The following is a 24,381-nucleotide window of genomic DNA, read 5'->3' on the forward strand; positions in this document are numbered from 1 at the left end:
ACGATCTGACCGTTCTGTAGTGGTGTTCCTTCCTGGTGATGAGCACCCCCAGCCCGCCCTCTACCTACCCCACTGCCCACATTTCCCAAGCTGCTATTTTGATTTTATGTGCATATTTTAAATAGGCAGCGGTGTGCATATTTGTAATTGGCAGAGAGGGGCGAAAAAGACCCCAGGGAACACCCATAGATGGTCCATTCGAGACCTGGGTGCATAAGAAAAAGAACAGCTGTAGTTTCCGGCCATGAGGGGTAAAAATAACTTGAATTATTTATCGAGTTAGCATACATAAAGAGTTGGTGTGTGTGCGCTGGTGGTGGTGTGGGGGGGGGGGGGGGTGTACATGCCAAGCGGTTGCGGGAGAAGAAAAAGAGGGGAGCTATTTGTTTTTACACCTCCTGCTCATGAAATACAGGAGGGGACATTACCTGTCACGTTTTTTTCTATTTTCCTGGAGGGTGGGGGGAGGAACTGGGTGAAAGGCATGAAGAGAGAGAGAGAGCGAGAGAGAAGGGGGGAGAGAGAGAGAGAGAGAGTGAGAGAGAGCGGAGGGAGGGAGAGGCGGCACAGACATTCCCAGAGCAGAGAGAGAGCGAGGGGAAAAAACAGGGAAGGGAGACCCCGGGACCCGGTGCCCCCTTTCTGCTGTCAAGGATTGCGCATTTTTTTAGGGGAAGAGGGGGGCAGGGGGGAGGGAGGGTGGGGGTCCTTCTGTTACGATTCCTGCGGATTGCCAAGCTAGACACAGGAAACTGGAGGGGGATAAAGAGCAGCTTTTTGGGGGGATTGAAGCTAGGAAACCCCCTCTCTCTTACCCCCCCTTACCCCTTCCCCCCGCCGGATGTCCATGAGCTCAAACACCATGATCTTCATGATTCTAGGGGCCTCCCTCGTTATGGTAAGAAACCTTTCCTATTACGTCCTTTAATGCACAATTTACATGCATTTATATGTTTCAATAGTCCATCCGTGAGTATTGTGTCTGTGTTATGTGTTTTAAAAAAACATGCATTTTGGAGAAAAAAATCTGCATTATTATTTTCATTTATTTATTTATTTATTTATTTACTACTGCTCCCGTATATTTTTTTAGCAATCAAACTAGAGTCGATGTTTAGTGCCATCATCCCGAGTTGACCCGATGCCTTCGTTATGGGCTCTTACAGGCAATCGCTTGCTTGATGGACATGAATACCCTGTTGGACCGCTTCCACAATTACATCCTGCCGCATCTGCGGGGCGAAGACCGTGTGTGCCACTGCAACTGTGGCAGGTGAGTGCTGCTGGCATGCCCGCGCGACTCCTCGCCTCCGTGGCACAGTGTCTTGAGGAGGGGGTGGGGGGGGGGGGGGTACCAGAGGCACGTCTTGTCTGTGCAACAAAATGTGTCCTGGGGACACGAGGGGGTGGAGGCGAAAGCATGACCCCCCCCCCAAACGAAAGTCTGCATGGAGTGGTGGGGGGGGGGGGGGGGCTGACATCATGTGTGCGCTGTGCTGCGCTGTGCTACATTGTGCGTGGAGGGGTACACGGAGCATGCCTTCCGTGTGCTAGAGCATGCGTCCTATCATATGGGTATTGTTGGGGTGCAGCGAGCGTGCACTCTCAGTGCTAAAAGGCGTCATATATGTGCATGTTTACAGTGAGGGGCGTGGGTTCTGCTGTGAGTGCCGCAGTAAGCATGCCCTCGTGCTATAATGCGCCCTCTGTGTTTATTTTAAAGGGTTTATGGGGGTGGGCGCAAAAGTATTCCCTTCATGTGCTTTAAAGTGTTTTCGAATGGTTAGATTGTGGGAATGGAGCGAGCTGGTGACGTGCACGTTGTCACATGTGTGTATGTTTAAGGGGGGAACATAATACATGCTTCCTTGTGTGAGAATCAATTTGTCCTCAACATGTGTTGTCGGTCACTGGGGGAGGTGCGTGCAGACTGCCACAGGGTGCACCCCTTGTGTATGGATGATGGGGAGGGAGGGGGGGGGGCACAGGCACCCCCACCCCCCGCACCCCTTCCTCTCGTGGTACAATGTGGTGCTGATATTGGTGTTTGGGTGAAGTAGTGCCCCTCGTCACAGCATGTCCTCAGCCTGTCCTCTGTGTGCACAGCGGGGGAGGCGGTGACAGCCTGCCCTCACCGTGCCAGGATGTGTCCTCTGTCAAGTGCATACTTATGGAGGAGGGGGCGTGTCCTCGAGGTGCCAAAGTTCGGCCTTTAATGTGCAGTGTGAGAAAACAGGGGCAGCATTACTGCGCGCAGACAGCAGGTCCCGTCCCCCTGTGTTAAATAGGGCCCCTGTATGCAGTGTTAGAAGAGGTGTGCGCGTGGGTGCTGCTCGCATGTTCAGTATGCAGTGTGCGGGAGGAGATGCCCGCTGATGGTCCGCCCCCTCCCTTTGCTCGATGTGTCCTCTGTGTGCAGAGTTCGATAGCGTGTTGCTTGTTATGTGTGTTTCTGAATCTCGGGCCCCGTCAGTGCCACGATGTGAAACGGAGGTTTAGGGGGCGCCCTCAGCGACACAGTGTAATCTATAGGAGTATGAATCGGATGGTAAGAGGGGTGAGAGATGATAATGATATCATGCCCTCTACCAAACGGGGGAGGGGGGGTCGATCATATGCCCTCTCAGTGGCAGAGTGTATCTTATTCGCAGCATGTGGAGGGGTGGGCGGGAATGACAGCGAGCCCCCCTCTGCTAGAATGCGTCCCCTGTATGCGGCGTTACATAATTAGAGAGGGATGGTGAGACACGACTTAATTCACCCCCTTTGAGACAACATAATCTCTCTATGCGTTGTTAGAATGGGAAGAGGGGGGGCGTGCTGGTCGCGCGTATTATCTGGGCCCTGACAGGTGATATATAGGCAGTGCTACGAAAGGCTGAGGGCTCGGGGCCACAGAGTGTGCTGGCGAAATGCCCTTTCTAGGTATGCTCCCGTCTAATGTTGGGCGCCATGTGTGTGTGTGGGGGGGGGGGGGGAGGGGCTCCTGGCGCTACTATGCATTGCCGGCGAAGGTCCACGTGGGGCAGGGCACGGAGAAGGTTATTGTGCGTATTTCCTAATTTCGGGGTGGGGATGTCAGACATGTACAAATGTAGAAAGCAGAACTTCATTGTTGGTGAGAAAAGAGAAACCATGGACCGTGAATAGGCCGGCACCCTTCTAGGTTCAGGGTCAGGCTGACCCTTCAAGATGGCCTCGCGCACCTGTGAAGTCCCTCGCCCTCCTGTTGCACAGATATCTGTGTATAAACTCGCGCTATTGGGCTTGTGTCGGTTGCATTGTCTCGTGTGCGTTTGTTTAACAAAGGTACTTCACCAACAGAATACAAGGGGTTACATTTGTGCGGCAAAGTATTACCGCAGTCAAGAATTAAGACTCTTGGAGATTTGATCCCTTCTGCAAAGTGAGTGTGTCATGCGATCTGCGAGGCAGTCAGGTCGATTCTGGAATACTTTGGTAATAAGCTCAAAGTTGACCTTTGCACTATAGTAATCCATTAAATGTGTGCGTTTATTAGTAGAGTGGCTATAAAAACCTGTTACTGGTCCAAATGCATTTTATTTTTACTGCCATGGCGTGTGTGTGTGTGTGTGTATATATATATATATATATATATATATATACATATATATATATATATATATATATATATATATATATATATATATATACATATATATATATATATATACACATACATACATACATACCATGGCAATAAAATGCATTTGGACCAGTAACACGTTTTTTTATAGCCACTATACATATATATATATATATATATACCCATATGTGTGTGTGTCTCCCTCTTACTTTGTATTCCGGCGGCATCTTGAGAGGCTGCAGAAAGCTCCCAGGTGTCTTGGCTTGCTCTGGCCTCTGGTCTATGAATCACACCCTCTCCTTCTCAGCCAGTCCACCCCGTAGAAACTTTACCTTGAGACCGTGGGGCTGCAACCATTTTCAGGGTGGGGGTGGCGGTGCTGCTGTTAATGTTATATATCACTGAAGTCACAGGGGCCGTGAAAGGTCCAAGCGTCACACATAGAACACGTGTGGCAAATGTGCCACGTCCATTCAGCAGGAGAGTGACACAGGTGTGGCTTGTAGCCGGTGGTCTCTCACTTTGCAGTCAGATAAATAAGAATTAATACCAGTTTCCAAATAAGCAGGGATTTGTCAGAAGAAATAGCCTGGCATTTGTCCTCTGCCTTTGAACCCACAGCTAATGGGATACGATAAATATAAAATCGAAATGCATCTTTATTTTTCATGTACCTTCTGACCTCCAGCATGGTTATTTTTGGGGGGTCCCGAAGCACCCTCCTGCAACCCTACTCTCAGAGCCTATGCCTTGAAAAAATTGCCATTCCACCTGCCCAGGGACCATAAAACTTTTCTGTGTGTCTGTGGAATGTGTGTCTCTCTAGGGATGTCTGTGTGTGTGTGTGTATAGTGGTGTGTATAACCTTAGGTGTGTGTATTTGTGTAGCTCTGTATGTCTATTTGTGTGTGGGCCTGTTTGTTTACAGGTATACCTGTGCCTCTGTCTAGGCGTGTATGTAGGGTGTGTGGGGCTTGCATAACGAAACAGGGAAGACACCACATGATTTGTGACACAGAACAAACCATACATATTTTCCTATGGTGGTGTTCAGGAAAGGTATCCATAAAATGGTGCTTTTTTATTCTTAATTAGATCGCCTTTCTGTTTTGTTTCTATAAATCGCTTACAATCTCCCTTCCTCCTTCTTTTCGAGGGCCTAGTTATCAGAAGTGGTTTGATGCACATACATTTCACATGATTTGAATCCTATGGAAAGATCAAGTATCCCTTGTATCTGGGGCTGGCGAATCCAGTGTTTTGTGCGCAAAATAACTTCTTAGATTCGTCTTTCAACTTAGATATTTGTCAGAATTCCCAATTTGTCTTCTTTGTTCAATGGCGAATAAGGGTCATTGATTTTGGGATGTGATACATTTGATAGAAAAAGAAAAGAAATGAATCAAGACGCACTTGTGTTTCCTCTGCACCTCCCTGAGGACATGCATGAGTGAAACCCAATTAAAAAACAGCTATTTTCATCCAGCAGAAAAACTATTTTTACCAGCGCCCTCAATATGTCTGACTTGATGTAACTGAAGGCTGACGAGTTGAAGGGAGGATTCTACTTTGAAACTGAGCAGGGCTGAGCATCACATCATTGTCATCAACGTTTCCAAAATTGAGAATTCCGGAATGAAAGTTATTTTACAAATTCCTACAACTATTTCAATACGACTGTTTTCATAAAAATATTGCCTCCTTGTAGTGTGGAGTTTTAAAAGTAGATATAAAATGTTTCTCAAACCCCCCAACTAATTAATGATAGTGGTCTTTTCTCATTAAATCACACTTGCAAGACAAACAAGCAGTGGCAAAGCCAATAGTTATGGATTGAGTTTTGAAAAATGACTAAAACATTAACAACACTGCAAAAATGGGAAACAAAACAGATCGCTTCAGTTTACAATGCATCTATGAGATGTAGAAATTAATATGCGACAATTCAGTGTTCTTTTGAGTTGTACGTGATCCCAGATCCATTGTAATACGTGCACTCCATCGAAGGTGGGCTCATACACAAAACATCCAATAGCATGAGGTGAAAGGGAATACTCCCCTGGGAGGAGCCAAAACTCATAGATATTCTAATGCATCCCAGACAGCTGCACCCGCAAGTTAAACCTAAAACCGTACTAATTGTTTTCGATCCTATCCTTAAAAATCCATGACATGTATCCAGTCTGAAAATATTTTTCCCTGTGCCTGAGTGGCTTCAGTTTTTGCACAATGTTAAACAGTTTGATACTTAAGCACTATTTTGACTTTAAAATGAAGCAACTTGCATTATCTGCTCTGAAATTCCACCAGGCGCTGGGAAGTAGGTGAGAGTGTTCACTGGTTTGTAGGTTTTTAAAGGGACCCAAAGAGTGTTTTTTCATCCTTGCCTCACAAATCAAATTGTTTCCAGTGCATTTGCACGTCTGACCCTGGAACTGACCCAGTGGTAAATTATTAGCCCTGCCACCTGAAGACCTAGCTCATGGGATCTAAGAAGGATTTTCTCAGTTAACATGTCACGTCATCAAGGTCAACTCTTTCTGTACCATCTTTACCTCATCTTCCATCCTTTGGATCCACACACATTACTATATTGCCACATATATGACACAGCCGGAAAGTTGGTTTGGCACGAGAAGCCTTAAAGGAATTCACAACATAATTGTCAAAGGAGACTTTTGCCACCACCTTATGGGTTTTATTTTTGAGACCTATGCTGTCATTGATTTTGAGCTTTTTAAACTTAGATATGTTTGTTTCAGATTACATTATTTTTTGCCATTTACAGCCTTTATGCCAAAAACCCAATTGTCTCTTGGTACCTGTAATCCTGGAATTATAGGGCTAAATGCCACATAATAAAAAGAAACAACCTGCAGGTGTGAGCTACGCAACATGACTTGGACAATTTGAGAGTTCTGCTAAGAATTTACAAAGAAAGAGAATAAGAAGTGTTATTGTGCTGGAAGAACACAAGAGAGAGAGCAACCAGGCTTCAAACTGCCCTCATTATATGTATAAAAATAGCATGTCTATTAAATTATAACAAGTAATGATTCATACGTGGGCAGGTTTATTTGTGGCCATGTAAATGACCATTTAAATGTCACTTTTTAACATTACTATCAATTTTAGTATAAATCATATAATCAACGTCCAAAGAGTACAAGGTTCACTTAACCTGCAAGGATTCAAAGTTACACAAAGCAGGTCGCGTACAGATGTTGCTAGTTCATAACCCACTAAACTATTTCCCAGGATCCGGACTTTCAATCTTCAGGTCACACTAGGATCCCAGCAACATCTGCATTAATCAAGTTCTTTATCTAACTAGGATTTGAACATATGCATGCAGGTTACATCCAATAATTAGTAGAATGCAAGTTAGCATTTCTACGATACTTTAAGGCAGGTGTAGCAATGGTTGAAAGCAAAAATATGTCTTAGGTCTCCAAAAGCACACATTACCAATATTTAAAAAAGGTAAGTATTTTTTGTGGGGTGCAGGGTTGTTTTTTTGGGGGTAGAAAGAGTTTTCTAGAGTTCAGGGATGGGAAGTGTTTAGCGTGTTTATGGCGAGCAGGTTTTTTTTTGTATTTAGGAGTAGGAAGGTGTTTTCGAAGTTTGAGAATAGATAGTGTTCATGGTATTAAAGGGTTTATAGGGTTCCAGGATGGGGAGTGTTACTTGATAGTAAGATTTTTTTGGGGTTCAGGGACTGGTTTTGTTTAGGGGTAGCAATGGGTTTTTAGGTTTCAGGGCTGAGTAGTATTTAAGGGTAGAAAATAGTTTTTGGGTTCCAGGGATGGGTAGAGTTTAGCAGTAGTACATGTTTCTTTAGGTTCATGTATGGGTAGTGTTTAGGTGTATTAACAGGTTTTCTAGAGTTCAGAGATGGGTAGTGTTTAGGTGTAGTAAGATGTTTTCTAGAGTTCAGGGATGGGTAGTGTGTAGGTGTAGTAAGGGGTTTTCTAGAGTTCAGGGATGGGTAGTGTTTAGGTGTATTAACAGGTTTTCTAGAGTTCAGGGATGGGTAGTGTTTAGGTGTATTAACAGGTTTTCTAGAGTTCAGAGATGGGTAGTGTTTAGGTGTAGTAAGATGTTTTCTAGAGTTCAGGGATGGGTAGTGTGTAGGTGTAGTAAGGGGTTTTCTAGAGTTCAGGGATGGGTAGTGTTTAGGTGTATTAACAGGTTTTCTAAAGTCCAGGGATGGGTAGTGTTTAGGTGTATTAACAGGTTTTCTAGAGTTCAGGGATGGGTAGTGTTTAGGTGTATTAACAGGTTTTCTAGAGTCCAGGGATGTGTAGTGTTTAGGTGTATTAACAGGTTTTCTAGAGTTCAGGGATGGGTAGTGTTTAGGTGTAGTAAGATGTTTTCTAGAGTTCAGGGATGGGTAGTGTGTAGGTGTAGTAAGATGTTTTCTAGAGTTCAGGGATGGGTAGTGTGTAGGTGTAGTAAGGGGTTTTCTAGAGTTCAGGGATGGGTAGTGTTTAGGTGTATTAACAGGTTTTCTAAAGTCCAGGGATGGGTAGTGTTTAGGTGTATTACCAGGTTTTCTAGAGTTCAGAGATGGGTAGTGTTTAGGTGTAGTAAGATGTTTTCTAGAGTTCAGGGATGGGTAGTGTGTAGGTGTAGTAAGATGTTTTCTAGAGTTCAGGGATGGGTAGTGTGTAGGTGTAGTAAGATGTTTTCTAGAGTTCAGGGATGGGTAGTGTGTAGGTGTAGTAAGGGGTTTTCTAGAGTTCAGGGATGGGTAGTGTTTAGGTGTATTAACAGGTTTTCTAAAGTCCAGGGATGGGTAGTGTGTAGGTGTAGTAAGATGTTTTCTAGAGTTCAGGGATGGGTAGTGTGTAGGTGTAGTAAGGGGTTTTCTAGAGTTCAGGGATGGGTAGTGTTTAGGTGTATTAACAGGTTTTCTAAAGTCCAGGGATGGGTAGTGTTTAGGTGTATTAACAGGTTTTCTAGAGTTCAGGGATGGGTAGTGTTTAGGTGTAGTAACAGGTTTTCTAGAGTTCAGAGATGGGTAGTGTTTAGGTGTAGTAAGATGTTTTCTAGAGTTCAGGGATGGGTAGTGTGTAGGTGTAGTAAGGGGTTTTCTAGAGTTCAGGGATGGGTAGTGTTTAGGTGTATTAACAGGTTTTCTAAAGTCCAGGGATGGGTAGTGTTTAGGTGTATTAACAGGTTTTCTAGAGTTCAGGGATGGGTAGTGTTTAGGTGTATTAACAGGTTTTCTAGAGTTCAGGGATGGGTAGTGTTTAGGTGTAGTAAGATGTTTTCTAGAGTTCAGGGATGGGTAGTGTGTAGGTGTAGTAAGGGTTTTTCTAGAGTTCAGGGATGGGTAGTGTTTAGGTATATTAACAGGTTTTCTAAAGTCCAGGGATGGGTAGTGTTTAGGTGTATTAACAGGTTTTCTAGAGTCCAGGGATGGGTAGTGTTTAGGTGTATTAACAGGTTTTCTAAAGTTCAGGGATGGGTAGTGTTTAGGTGTAGTAAGATGTTTTCTAGAGTTCAGGGATGGGTAGTGTGTAGGTGTAGTAAGGGTTTTTCTAGAGTTCAGGGATGGGTAGTGTTTAGGTGTATTAACAGGTTTTCTAAAGTCCAGGGATGGGTAGTGTTTAGGTGTATTAACAGGTTTTCTAGAGTCCAGGGATGGGTAGTGTTTAGGTGTATTAACAGGTTTTCTAGAGTTCAGGGATGGGTAGTGTTTAGGTGTATTAACAGGTTTTCTAGAGTCCAGGGATGGGTAGTGTTTAGGTGTATTAACAGGTTTTCTAGAGTTCAGGGATGGGTAGTGTTTAGGTGTATTAACAGGTTTTATAGAGTTCAGGGATGGGTAGTGTGTAGGTGTAGTAAGGGTTTTTCTAGAGTTCAGGGATGGGTAGTGTTTAGGTGTATTAACAGGTTTTCTAAAGTCCAGGGATGTGTAGTGTTTAGGTGTATTAACAGGTTTTATAGAGTTCAGGGATGGGTAGTGTTTAGGTGTATTAACATGTTTTCTAGAGTTCAGGGATGGGTAGTGTTTAGGTGTATTAACAGGTTTTCTAGAGTTCAGGGATGGGTAGTGTTTAGGTGTAGTAACAGGTTTTCTAGAATTCAGGGATGGGTAGTGTTTAGGTGTAGTAAGATGTTTTCTAGAGTTCAGGGATGGGTAGTGTGTAGGTGTAGTAAGGGTTTTTCTAGAGTTCAGGGATGGGTAGTGTTTATGTGTGGTAAGGGGTTGTCTAGAGTTCGGGGATGAGTAGTGTTTAGCATGTTGAGGGTAAGCAGAGTTCTTTTAGTATTTAGGAGCAGTAAGGTGTTTTCAGTGTTCAGAAATGGGTAGTGTTTAGGGTATTATAGGGTTCAAGGATGAATAGTAAGATGTTTTTTGGGGGGTTCAGGGATTGGTTGTGTTTAGGGGTAGCAAGGGTTTTTTAGTGCACAGGGATGAGTAGTATTTAAGGGTAGAAAATAGTTTTTGGGATACAGGGATAGGTAGAGTTTAGCAGTAGCACATGTTTCTTAAGGTTGAGGGAGGGGTCGTTTTTAGGTGTAGTAAGGTGTGTCTGAGGTTCAAGGATCAGTTGTGTATGCAGTAGTAAGGTTTTTTTTTGGGTTCAGGGACAGGTAGAGTTTCGGGGCAGTGAGGGCTTTTAAGATTAGAAGATTGCATAATGCAAAATTACACTATATTAAATGCAAACAAACAATAAAATAAGAATTAAAATTAAAGTAACATTAATGAAGTTAAAATTCATGTAAATAACGTGACTGTATAATAAGACTTAAATAAATGTAAAATATTAGACATTATTAGAATTAAAACATATTTATATATTTTTATATATATATGTATGAAGGAAGGTCTAGAACTTATACTTACCAATTTACCTGTGAAGTAAATGCTCTCCTGGTGTAAAATACCATAATGCAAAAGTACTCCAGATTATGTAGTGCAATGTAATGACTACTGATGAAACAGTTGTCGAAGCAACAACTGATATTCGCTCCTTGTGAAAAAGCAGAATACCATCACTCACAGAGAAGTTAGCAAATGTCTAAAGTTGGGGTGACCATTCCCCATGCAGAATGCTGTACGGACAGAAGTAAAATGTGAATGACACAACAACAGACCATTGCTTGAAGAGGACTGTCTGAAAGCTCACGTTAGAAAGAGTGGTATAAAAGGGAAATACCCTTTGCTTCATTCGGCTGCACAGTGAAAGCAGGTGCTCTGGGACTCAATTGGGTGGGGGAAGTAAGGGCAGGCTGGCATAGAGGTTCATATGTTGTGGTGACCCTGAAAGACAGAGAAGGATATTGAAATGGGTCAGAAGGGGGCTAAAGAAGAAGAACTGAGAGTGTCATATAGCCCAGAGCGAGCAGCAGAATGTGAGCTTAGCAACTTTGCTTTGGATACCTGAAGGTTCAAAGAGAGAGTTCTAGGGCCAGCAGCTGTACTCTTCAGGTATGTATGGAAGGCAGTAGAAGAGATGTATTTCAGCCTTGCTTATTTTCCTTGAATGCATTAGGGCCCTTTCCCCACTGCCACACCACTGCTTTAGGTCTTTGAGGGCTGACTGAGAGAATGTGAGTGACACGGTAACATGCACCCTGAGATTAAGTAAGGGTCTTTAAGAAGGGTCTTTACTATGGGTCTTTACTATGACTAAGCGTCTCTTGACTCCTTTGAAGGTCAGAATAGGGGGACTTATCCTGGGCTGAGGGCAGTTTGAATGGCCAGTGGTAAGGGTGGAGGTCCTGAAGAAGGGGTATGAAAAACACTGTGCTCCAGCAGATTGAATCATTAGATCCGTCGGGGGTAAGTGATGGAGAATCTGAGTGCCAGCCAAGGGTTTTGTATAGTTGATTGTTAGCCCAGAGGGCTTGCTGATGCTACCTAAAGACTAGTAGAATGTCTTCTAAGGTGGTTGCAGATACTAAGGGTTTTCTCAGAGCTAGATTGGGATAGGGTTGGTTTAGTCATTAAGAGCTGGCACAGGATCTATGAGGGCCTGGGACCAGCAAGAACAAGCAGACACACTCTATTGGCAAGTTAAGGACCATCCTACCAGTCAGCTTAAAGTGAATGAGTGCCGGCTGAGGCGCTCCTAATGGCCAGCTGCTCTGAGTGGGCTTTAGACACAAGAGAACAAATCTGAATGGCCCGCAGAAGGCCAATCTTTGTGGAAAGGAGGTAAATCTGTCATTAAGTATTTCTTTTATTTTATAGTCTCAGATTAGTTCTTTTTATTTCTTAATTAACGCATCCAAAAAATCACATGGGAGTCTTGTGTTTCGTATCAATCTCGATGTTTATTTCTTCAATTTCATCACTAGTAGTCAACTCAGCCCAGCCAATGCGTTTCATCCTAAAGGACATCATCAGGACTGCAAATTAAATAAAAGGCATTTAAACATATGTAATTGATGCCCTTTTGAGAGCATCAGCCATTCTACTATAGCATTTATATATCCTTTTAATCCCCAAAACTTCCCATGTCCCTCCACGAGACCTCCTGCCTGTATACATTCTGTCAAAGTAAATTGTGTCACAAAACACATTAGTTGACATTTGTAATTAGTGCCCATCTTCAATTTTGACCAAAGATTAGATCATGCAAATACACTTACAAACAATCCAGATTCAATCCTGTTCTTCCTTATATCCCTTTACCCTACCTTTCAAATGTTTTAGATGTATCAAAGTGACTCGTCCATACATCAGTGCACCCCCTTCCCCCAATCAGGGATTGGGTATCATATTTCCCTTAAAGCAAAAGAAACAACACCCCATCTTTACCTTTAAGTCACAGTAAAGTTCAGCAGACTCATTTCAATCCTCCATTCAGTCTAGCCGGGTGAAGGACACTATAAAGTTGTATTAGGCTTCATGTGCCATTTGTTTTCTGTAAGTAAAAGACACACTACTTCAATCCGTATCTGTATCCTTTCCTCATCTGATTAGTTCCCAGTAAATAAATCAAGATACAATTCCAATTCCCTCACACATTTCTTTCCCTTCATTATATATATATATATATATATCTATATATCAAAAGATCTAGGTGCCTTTAAGCATCCCCACTTTCTCCATCTAAAATTCAGTATTTTCTTAGTAGTCACTCGCTTAGATTCCACTACTTCCCATTCCTCTATATTCAAAACTGTCCATTCATACTCCCACTCCCTACCGTTTTGCCTATCTCCACCCTCCATCCTTCAAGACCTCCTCTCCGTTGCTCGCCTCGTGTCAAAGTAGTCAATTCAGTGCCTGTGACCCCCACACCCCCCTTTATTTATTCTCCAAGGTCCACCATGGGTTAAAAAAACGGATAGGTATATGTTACCTCTGCGGTCCTCCCGCTTCGTGGCCAATCAAAAACCTCAAATCCTTCCTCCTATTCCCTGGCAGAATCAACCAATATCCAGTCAGTTGGACCGGGAAGGGAACCCGCCCGGAAACACTTATCCGTCTACCTTGTTATTCGGAGCCCGCATATCCCGTCAAGTTAACACCTTATCCTGTTTCTTTTTTTTTTTTTAACAAACTTTATTGACGACTTTAACAGTGTTGAAATTTACCAGTCATTCTACAGAGACAGTCTTTTACCTTTACAGGAAGTACATTATACATGTGACTTATAATGGTTAGGTGTGACCGTTCGTGAACGATACTATCAAGGATAATGATCTCTAATAGTGTCGGTAACACCACAATAATTGATCAAGCAATATAAATCGGCAATAAAAAACCATTACATTGCATTCAACAAAGGAACTGAATGTAACCATCCTCTCCCCCCCTCCCTACCCCGCCCTCTCCCCACTCCTGGTCACTCATGTTTTGGTTTCATCAACTATCACTCTGTGGCTTTAACAATATAGGTCACAAATGTCAGCATTACGTTCAGGTTTTAGCAAAGCTGTGAGTCTGAGTCCCGCAACCTATCATGCAAGTATCGTATAGGAATCCTGCGTGTTACTGGGTTGGGATATTCTGCAGGGGTAGTAGATCGAGCGACTCTAGCTGAAGCAGCATGGCCTCCCAGTCTAACGAGATGAGTTGTCTCCTGAGCTCACTATCCTCCTCTCTGCGAAGAGCGGCACCCTCCGCCCTCCCCCATTGCAACATATCACTCTGCCATGTGTATACAGCTGGGCTCCTAGGAGACTTCCATCGCATGGTAAGAGCTCTCACTGCCACGATAAGGGCCAGGTCTATGAACCGTAATTGTGCTTTCTGCACTTTAGGGCGTCTGCGGAGGCCTACGAGGCAATATAATGCGTCTTCCGGGATAGGGAGTCTAGTGACTGCGCTCAAGGCGTCCCGGACCCCTACCCAGTAGTCCCTAAGGCAGGGACAGGACCACAACATATGCAGGAAGTCTGCCTCCTCCCCCCTACAGCGGGGGCAATGACGTGGGGATTCTGGAAATATACGATGAATCCTCTTAGGGGTAAGGTATGCTCTATGGAGGATCATCGTCTGTATAAACTTCAGTCGTGCATTACGTGATACTTTTTTGGGGTGTTCCACCATACATTCCCATGCTCTATCCGTAAGGGCCTCGCTGGAATCCTCAGACCAACGTGCCCTAAGGGCAGTGAGTGGGATTGCTGCATGTGTGGAGATCCCAGTGTACAGCCATCTGACCAGGTGTCCCCCCTTCCCCATATAATAAAGAAGGTGTACCAGATTGTGTTGTGGGGGTTCGTTCCTCTGTGGGGCCCAGGCGTGTTTAATATAGTGGGACGCAGCAGCGTGTAGCAAATATAGATGTGGTGGTGCGCCGGTATATTGTCGGAAGAGAACATGGTCCAGCAAGGTGCCTTCACCAAAGAAAGCCCCAACATCGCCCACTCCCGCATCAGCCCAGTCCCGCAATCTGGTTTTAGTGAGTCTACCTTGTGGCGTGGGAATCCCCAAGAGGGGAATGTTCGGTGCATACGGAGCAGCCGGTGAGGTGTACGACAGTGCTTTTCTCCAGCATTGTAGAGCTGTCTTCAGGAGGGGAGGGCTATTTGCAGGAATTTTGGCCCTAGGCAATAATAAGGAGTGTAGCTCCCCCCGGTCTAATTTATGGGTTGTAAACCCGATCTCATGGAGGTTTCTCCCGGCAGTCCAGTACGATAACCACTGGAGTTGACTTGCGTAATAGTAGACCCTGAAGTCAGGGACCCCTAGACCCCCACCGCGAGTGCTCAGCTGTAGCCTCCGCAAGCTGAGTCGCCTGCGACCTGTGCCCCAGATGAGATTAAGCAGTATAGTATTAAGTGTGTTAAAAATGGACACCGGGAGGACTACAGGCAAATTTACAAAATAATATAGTAGTCGGGGTAAGATAACCATCTTCGCGATGGTGACTCTGCCCATCACCGATAAGGGTAGCGATGCCCAGAAGTCCACACTGGCGCGCAATGCCGTCACCGCTCGCCCAATGTTACTGTCAATTTGGTCCGCCTGTGTTCTGTACACATGTATGCCCAGATATTTGAAGGTGGTGGGGGCTACCGACAGGGTGTAGTCACCGAACTGCAGAGTACTGTGGCATGGTGTGTCCCGGAAGAAATAAGCGGTAGACTTCTCCGGGTTTATGGCCAAACCTGAAAGGCGTTCAAAGACGGCAAACATCTCGGGGAGGGGACCGTTGGCTGCCGTCAGGTCTCGTAAATACCTTATCCTGTTTCTTATTCACTTATCCGGCCAATTACAAAGCGGTCGGTCCAGAGTGGAAACCGGCCCAAATGCTAATTGAAGCAACGGTATCTTTCCGATGCATTTACTGCTCATCCAATGGGCGCTCAGTCCCCGTCTTAGAAATCACCCTTCAAATTACTCTTTCAATTTTCAATACGAATTCCGTCAATCGTCGGCGAGTAGGACCAGAAGGGGAGACAGCCTAACAACGCTTATTACTACAAGGAATATTTCTATGCGCCCCCGCTCCTTTTCTTGCATTGTCCCGAAAATCTACCCACTTTCCAGTAATCCTGGGTGGAGTCAATACCCCTAGTCGCGACTCGGGCACTCACGACCATTCATTATCTCAACCATTAGCCACTTAGTTGGACCTGGAAGAGAACCATCCTGAAAACACATCTCATCCTGTTAAGGCCTTTGAGGGATGCCAGAGGAGTTCGAACAAATGATGGATGCCCCAATATAGCAGGCTTTGGTCCCAAAACTCAAAACAAGCCTATTCTCCCACCTTCTCAGCAGGCAATGCTTGGAGCATAGATAGCCCATAGAAGGCCACTGACAACTCATACTTCTCTGAATATGCTTTTATGGTCAGGAGGGCCCCAAGGTAGGCATCTCCTGCATGGTTGGCTTTCCCCTTTCCATTACTGGTGTAGAGAGACTACCATGTGGTGTAGTGCAAGAAATGAAAAATAGGCAATTCTGCCTATCAGTTTGGTAGTAAAATGAAGCCATAATTTGGGTGCAATGTACTCCTCAAACCACCAAGCCCTGGTACCACTACACTTGCTGCACAAATGATAGCTATCCCAGTCCCATATCTGTTCTGTGTGTGAGGTAAGCTATCATTGCTATTGCCCATGGTAAAGTCGTTTTCTGGGTAACGAAGCTCACACTTGGGAATTTACACTGCGACTGTTGTCTCTCCTCTATGCAATTTACATTTCAGGTTTTAAGGGAGGAGGTGTGGGCATGCAACACTGAATATGATATTTGGTCTGATATATTCGAGTTCAGCATTAAACAAACATCTTGTAACTAGAAATCCATGATTATTTGATGGATGGTTCGTGCACACTTCTCAGCACCTGTTGCCTTTTGGTGCCACTGATCACAGATTCCAAAAATGCTTTTCACATAGAGCAGTGCACGTGAACAAAAAGATCTTATTCAGTCTTTTTATATATTTCTTTCAGACCTTTATAAATAAAGGACTGAAAGAAATATATCAAAAGACTGAATAAGATCTTTTTGTTCACGTACACTGCTCTAATGAAAAACATCTTGTAACTTCTAATGCACTATGTCTGCAATTTTCACTGTCCACATTGCAGCAGAACACATCCTTTGATGAGGCCCAGGCATCTTTCTCAAGGGTGGCTGATAATGAAAATTATGCTACCACTAAGCTGGAAGCCATCACAGGGTCAATGATGGTAACTTTACCGTGCACCTTTCCCTGGGGGCATAGCTATCGTGGAAGTGAAGCTAGAGTGGAAAATGAAGTGGCACCATGATTAAGGGGCCAAACCCCTTAATTATTGGGCACTTTTATTACTGAAATGAGGGACAGAGGAGCCTATTTTTCTTTCTTACATTTGGGCCCATGCACACTTGCTAGACACTCTCCATTTTCCAGCTTCTGAGAAACAGATACAACCTTATGTTTAACTACACACTGCTACTTAATCTGGCAAAAAGAACTTAAATCAGGGCAGAATGAGTACTGCACATGCATATATGCATGTATACATTTTTATATTTATGTTCGCCACTAGGTAAGTTATGGTTAGGTCTGCTTTTCCATAGAAGAGCGTTATTTGGTTTGCTAATAAGTTTGGCCCCGTTTGACGAATCTCCATGAAACTTTCCCAAAAACAAGGTTCATCCACCTCAGCTCCTTCCAGGAAAGTTTTGGGGTGCCATCAAGCAGGGGCTGAGAAAAAAGGAGGGCCCCAAAACACCAAAACACCATGCATTTTCCATTGACTCCTTTAAGACAGGTTGCAGCAAAAATTGCTTAACAGAATTACACCAAATTTGGCAGGAGGCTAGATTTTGGTCCACAGATTGTGCTTTTTGTGATTTGGTGTACATTAGTTCAGTAGATTTTGATATATTAAGGGTCACAAATAATTGTATAGTTTGCCAGTTGGGCTTGCAAGAGTCTTGCCAGTATCCTGCAAGAGCGCAACAAAAACATGGAGGTCATTGGGTGAGAAGCTGTTTTTCCCCTGAGCCTTCACGCTCTCACGAGAGTGTAAAGACTCCTGTGAGTACGGCAAGAGCGAGCACTCTGATTGACTCACTGTTAGAGTTTAAGAAATGAAATGGCCGCTGTTCCTGTTTACTGTGAGAAAAATTGCAGGTGTTGTAGAAATTAAGTTTAAAAGCAGTAAAGGGGGCAGCAGGAAGGCAACCTGTGCCCCAAGATTTGGAGAGGAGGTCTCTAAGGCATAACTGCTGTGATGAAAAGAAACGTATATTGTTTAAAAAATCAATTTTGATCTTATGGGACTCTTGTGGGATCACAAATAGAAAAAACAAGTAGATGAGTTCTCAATACTTTCTACAAGTAGAAATGCATATTGTGGCCCTTGTTATTGAGAGGCAGTGTGTAAGACATAATGGTGGGATGAGTAGAAGGTATGTTTTTTTTTTTTCAAATGTTACGATCTCGCAAAATTCTCAGTGGATTGTGAAAAATAGAAAGGAGTAGGTGATATTTGAATATATCGAAATAAGGAGAGGCGAGAGGAGTATATGGCTAGGTTCGTCCTCCTAGGTACTAATAACGCAAAAAAAGATCTGACATCAGGAATCAGAGAACCTAGCTAGATGGGACAGGAGGGGTCTACTTAGTGAGTAAGACGCACCTAAAATAGAGAAAAGAAAATACTTTTCTTGAGTCCCCTCACTCACCAAAGGTTTCCCCTAGGTGACATGCTTTATCATTGGGGCCATCCCAAGCATCTACTGCTTGGGGCGTGCTGCGACTTGTGACAGTTACGTAGGAGCACAATTTAGTGAAGACTATGTGTAGTGCAGTGAGAGGGGAGTGGTGCGGGTTAATTAAAAGTTACCTGGCTAGTGAGCATAAATGAGTTTATTCTTACTCCTAGTTGGTAAAGGATAAAAAGGAGATTAATAAAAGGGAGGAATTAGGAAATAATGTGCTAATAGTCCCTAATATTGAAAGCCAACATGTTTCGAGGTTATCCCCTAAACCTCTTCTTCAGGACCGCATGGGGACCAGCCCCATGTGTACCACTCCATGCAAAGACCTAGAATAAGGTGATAAAGTAAAAAGGAAAAATAAACGCGCACATTAGTGTCAGCGTAAATCTTATGTGGATCCGCTTGTCTTCAACATACATGTGATAGGTGGCATTTGTTTACCAGATAGGTAATGAAGATGGGAGGCCACAGCCAGGAATCAGTGCAGGTCTCTTGATGCCACAAGTGGTCTACAGACACAGTAGAAAAATACTGCACAGGACAGGTCTATCAAAATCAATAAGCAATTCTCATCTGGGTTATTTTCTGATGTTCATTGATGTAAATATCGCACCTGTCCCAGTTGTGAAGCTTTTAAATGTAAGCCACAGAGAAGGTTATTTGTTTGCAGACTGTTATAGTATTGTGAGGTGGCCATCACTTCGAGGACTATACTGACATATGGCAAGCCAGAGATCCATCCGTAGTTTTCTAATACCACTGAGTCTGTTTTCGGGTTCTTAAGCAGTGAGGCCATAATGTATTGTTTACATTTGTGAGCAAAAACCCTAAGCTCCAGAGAGGCATTCATGGGACCTGTGATGATCAGCTTGGAGGCTCACCGTCCAGAATTTCTTGCATTGCAATGTTATGTTGGCGAAACTGTCATTTTGTAGTATTACTAATCATATTGCCAGTAACCTCAAAAACTAGCAAACATATGTCCATCGTGAGTCTACTGAGTATTGGTGCAGTGTTACCTTGTTAGAGTGGCAACACACCAAGATTTTCCAAGGCTGTTGCACTTTTGTTTCTGGAAAAAAGCATCATGTTGCCCATAGCCTTCCTAATGGCAGCACTGGTGGTCCGACAGGCGAACTGCTATCATATCACTAAAGACCCAAAGGAGGTCTTTAGAAGAACGGTGAGCATTGGCATTGCTGGTTTGGAAGAGGGCTCTATAGATGGCCTCTTTGCAGACATGGTCATGGGTGTGACATGCTGTTCAACCAGCAGGGAGATGCAACTTCTCCCATCACCTTTCAAGGTTCTACCTTTACACTTCAAGAGGTGGAGCTCTCTGTCAAACTATTTGTTGTCAGCGTTTGGTTTCTTTTTCATGAGGGAGCTATCCGTCAAGGCTGGCAGCAGCTATTTGGAATGCGTGATCCAAGACATCGGAAGGGTCTTCCAAAGAAAGCAAGATATTCTCAGAAAGAGCTTCACCAGAGTCTTTTGCCTGTACGTTTTTATGATTTCTTACACTGACACCTTTGATTTTGGGAGGAAGATTGTGTGTGCCCACATTCACAGAGGTAAATTACTCTACAAGGGTCTGGTGAATGAGGAGATGACCATCAGAGCTGTTGGTACGTCATAATACTGGTGGGTGGCCCTTGTCAAACACGCTGTCATTGTGGCCATGCACACAATGCAGGAATTAGTGTGTACTGGTTAGATGTATGTGTAGCAGGTTGAGAAACAATTTCCTGTCCCAAAAAAGGTCAGTTCCCTTTACTCATTAGTTGTTGATATGAGACTTTCAGGGTCGGACTGGCCGATAGGACAATCCGGCAGTACCCCATGGGCTGGTCTGACAGGTCAGTGTGTGGGTCATTTTTCTTGACTGTTTATAGGCCTATTATATGGTCTGCTGGGCTGGGTTTTACTGTTAATTTCCCTGATATTAAAACAAACATTGCTTGTAGCAAACCCACAGAACACTTATAGAGCATGTCTTTACAAGTTCAAAACTGCCCCAATTTGCAAACATGGGTACTTTTTTTTAGCAATCTAATTCATTAATGAGGGCCAGTTCTTTAGGCATCTGATTCTCTAGTGGGTGCCATTTTTATTTTGGTGCCCTTGCCTATTTTCTTTTGTCCCTGTCCATCCCTGGTTAGAGTTGGGCGAATAAAAATCCTCATAAAGGTAACTTTAGCTTTCTTTTCTGGTGGACTTCACTATCTCAATCGAGTGCTGTCTTTTTTAAAATCATGTTTAGATAAATACTTGGAAAGGCTGACCTTTTGAAATGGCATAATTGACTAAAGAGTACTTAAGGTCTTTTAAAATACAATGATTTGTGGGGCCTGAAATTAAGTCACGATGTTGGGGAGTGGTGGTAGCCACAAAACTATTTTCTTACTTGATTCATTCTTTGATCATTTGGGCTAGCCCACCCATAGCTACTCCCATCCACCCTTGCTTGCAATAGGCGCTATTCGTACATTTGAGATAACAATTGTCAAATAATTTGGCATTGAGTAAAAAAAAAAAACAGTGCATTTTTTAAAGTTTGCATTCACTTGCAATCCAGTTTTTTTCTCAAGTGTACGTTTTATGTCCATAGGGGCTTGTTTACAAGCTGATTGTGCTGCCGATGTGTCACTTTTATTGACACACCATCAGTGCACTGTGCTTCCCCATATTTAAATGGCCATGTAAAGTCACCCTGCGGGACTTTCAATGGCCTTGTAAATATGTATCCTCTTCACGCATAACTCTACGTGAAAGGGGCATTCCGTGGGTATTCCCACGCAGCATCCATGGAACTTGACGCATTCCCAGATTTACAACATTTTGTAAACCTGTGAAGACATCAGACTCCTAGCCTCCCCAGTGGAGGCGTAAGGATGCGCAAAGAGGAGAAATACTTCTATTTCTCTTCGTTTTTTCCTCTTTCTATGTCTGCTACATTCCGCAGCACACATAGAAATAGGAAAATGCCTTTAATGATTGTTTTTGTGTATTTTGGTGCAATTTGCAGCACTATTTCTGTGATAAATGGACTAAAAATTCAGGTCTTATCACCATTCATAAAGGAAAACTCACAATATTTCATTGAATTTCTGGGTTGCCAAGCAAGACTGACCTCTGAAGGGGGCTAGGGTACCAGGCAAGACTGCTTTGGCTCTACCCGTGCCAATATAAAACACATAACATAGGTTCATAAACGTGCACAAAGTAGCACATTCACGCTCTTTGCTACTTCAATTCAAAACTGGGACTAGATAAAACAGTGATCTCTCACGCAAATGCATTATAATTATTCACTGATATATTCACCTCGTCCCCAGCCACTTCAAAGGTTTCATATACCACCTGTCTCTCCTACAGTATAAGCAGAGGAGAATCAGCTTCTTGCTCTCCAGTCTAAGTTAAGGGAATAGCACGAGACACCCAAGGCCTAATTACGTCTGTACTGAATTTAGCAGCCATGAATTTCACCATAAGGAAATACACCCACAGTAGGGCGCGGTATTACCGCTAAGGAAAACTTCCAGAGGATTCTAAGTAAATGAGGCCCAGATGCAGCATAATGTGCATAATGTGCACCAGTTTGTCGCATTTTTCCTTCTTCGAAACTCTGTTTTTCCCCAAGCAAATTTCACCACGTTTTTCCTCATGAAATGTGCGTCATGAAAACAACTCAGGAGTGCAGTCATTCTGCAAAAATTGTACTCCCGCTGCAGGCGCGAGCTCCCATTTGCACCCGTAGCGGGCATTCCATGGACTCGAAATAAGACTGTTATTCATCCACTGACTCCAATTAATGAGTGGTCGCTTGTCACTGCCAGAAAATATGGTGTGGCTTGCAATTCTCCACACACCAACAATATACAAAGATAAACACACACACATAAATACAGACCTCTACAACAGGTGCCTTGGATGCAATATGCTTCAATACTAAAAAGTACAATATTTAATAGTTTTAACTTAGCTGATCAGGCTACATCTGCCCAGTTGATGAGTAAGACCAGGATGGGTGACATGCTGCTGCCTGTTGCAGCTGTCTGAGGTACCAGTCTCAGCCACAGTTCACAGAGGAACTGAAAATGAAAGCTCTTCTCTGTATGTGACTTGGCCTCACAGGGTCTTGAGTTGAGTCTCATGCCTCTGTGGCAGCAGGTCAAAAGAGAATGAAAGCATTTAAAAAAAAGAAAAGAAAATGCAGCGTTCATGCACAAATCACAGCACAATGCAAAGTGCAGTGATTACTGTAGTCCGGTTTCAGGCATTTAAAAAAAAATAATAATAAACACTACCTTTTCCATCTCGTTACACATGGGTGGGGTCAAGTCAAGTAAAACAAAAAGTCAAAAGGTACTTTATTCAGCAACTAAAAGCCATAAAAGCAAACATGTTAAAAGAGTACATTTCATCAGCATATATTCAATTTATAAAACCTGGATCACACAAACAGAGAAAATATGAACATCTTTTATAGCATTAAAAAGGCCAGGGTGGGGTCAGTAGTTATGCATGATGACCCCACCCCATCCAGAGATGACTTGTGAAAGGGCGGGGTCGTCATGCTGCAGCTTTAGCAATCAGCAGCCTCGGGAGGTACAGGGCTTTTACTGAAGCTGCCCAGGGCTGCCTGGAAATATGACGCAGCCTGGTGCCATTTGTTGGCGGTTTCAAGGGCCTCTAAACAGTGACTACAGGGCTGGCACGATGTCAGCCCTGTTTGCAGAGCTTTTAAGTGACACATATGCAAGGCGCATGTGTCACAAGAAATCTGTTTGCCCTGTCTGACGTCCGTGTTATCCATTAGGCAGGCGGGCAGCAGGACTGGTGCAACTTGCTTCCACATTTATTTCAAAATGCTAAGTAACATCGCCACTGCTATTACTTATCATTTTAAAACAATTGCGGATGCTGGGAATAGGCTGGGTGCAGCCACCGTGCCCGAAACCTGCACAAAAACAATCATCCCCTTAACGCAGGCACTCTTGCAAAATGACGCATGGGAGTCTGCGCTGGCGCACAGCTGCTGTTTTGCGCCGGCACAGGGCAAGAAGGAGAGGAATGCACTGTATCTTGTAGATACGGTGCATTCCTGTCACTTTATAGTGACGCACGACAGCGCAGCGGGAATGCGTCACAATGTTGTAAATGAAGCCCAGAGTATTTGCAGCATGTGAACCTAGCCAAAAGAAGGCAGAATGCTGCACAGGGTCAAAGGTGATGAGATTAGAAGAGAAGCTCGGATCTGAGAGAGGTGAAGGGCTCCTACTTTGTTGTGATGTCGTGCTCTTTAAAGAGGTGCCTCTTCAGCTCTTTCTGAAATGGGAGCAGCATTAGGGCGGTTCTGCTGGATGTGGGGATTGTACCAGATCTAAGTGCATAAAAGGCCTGTTGCCTATGTGTTTTATTTGCACTTTTAAATCTCAAGCCTCGTGGTGTCCTGGCTGTGGGACGAGACCCACCGGAGAAGGTGAGCTTGTCAGTCAGATAGGCAGGGTGCCAGTCACGACGGCTTTGTAAATGAGGCAGCTGGTTTTGAAGATAGTGCAGGATGGCAAGGGGAGTGAGTGGAGTTCCATTACGGCAGGAGGTGCGTGGTCCTATTAATCCCTTGATGAAGCCTGCTGCAGTATGTAGGATGCCTTTAAGTGTGGCCAGTTTCTAATCTGGAAGTCCAGGTACCAGGCCATCTTGGTATTATTCGCAATATGTTTCTTAAGGGTGAGGAAGGTATCTAGGGTGAATCCAAGTGACTTGGCAGTGTGTGATAGTTGGAGAATGACTTCGTTCTTAATCTTGTCATTGTGCCTGGTTTTGAAAAAACACAAACGTATTCTATAGGTCTCGCCTGTAAGACCAATGCTTTTGGCAGTTGCTAAACAGCCTCTGCAAAAGGAAAACAAAATGGCTGTAGCCAGTGCTCAGCAGTATCGGCAAAAAATCCCAGAACGGCCAGCCCAAGCATGATGGCATATGCGCAATTATGTGTCATAATGCATGCGTATGTGTGAGCCATGCTACTGCTGTGTCCAATTTTATCAGCGCAATGCCATATAGGCTGACAAGCGTCACCACGTACGTGCACATATTTATCATGACACCGCAGCTCCAATGTTTT

The 24,381-nt window shown here is 43.9% G+C and overlaps 1 protein-coding gene across 2 annotated transcripts in view; it reads left to right on the plus strand.

The window, feature by feature from the left end:
* The first annotated feature begins 718 nt into the window (after positions 1-718).
* Positions 719-24,381, plus strand: part of TMEM240 (transmembrane protein 240) — a 248,245-nt gene continuing 224,582 nt past the window's right edge. Inside the window, exons 1-2 of one of the 2 annotated variants that reach the window (XM_085609535.1) lie at positions 719-898; positions 1,167-1,273. In XM_085609535.1, coding sequence (XP_085465661.1) covers positions 842-898; positions 1,167-1,273 — 164 coding nt within the window. In that variant the 5' untranslated portion in view covers positions 719-841. Of the gene's footprint in view, positions 899-1,093; positions 1,274-24,381 lie in introns of both variants that reach the window. The other variant, XM_085609536.1, reaches the window with a different exon arrangement.

The sequence above is a fragment of the Triturus cristatus genome, chromosome 1_2 (assembly GCF_964204655.1).
Source record: "Triturus cristatus chromosome 1_2, aTriCri1.1, whole genome shotgun sequence".
NCBI classification, from domain to species: Eukaryota; Metazoa; Chordata; class Amphibia; order Caudata; family Salamandridae; genus Triturus; species Triturus cristatus.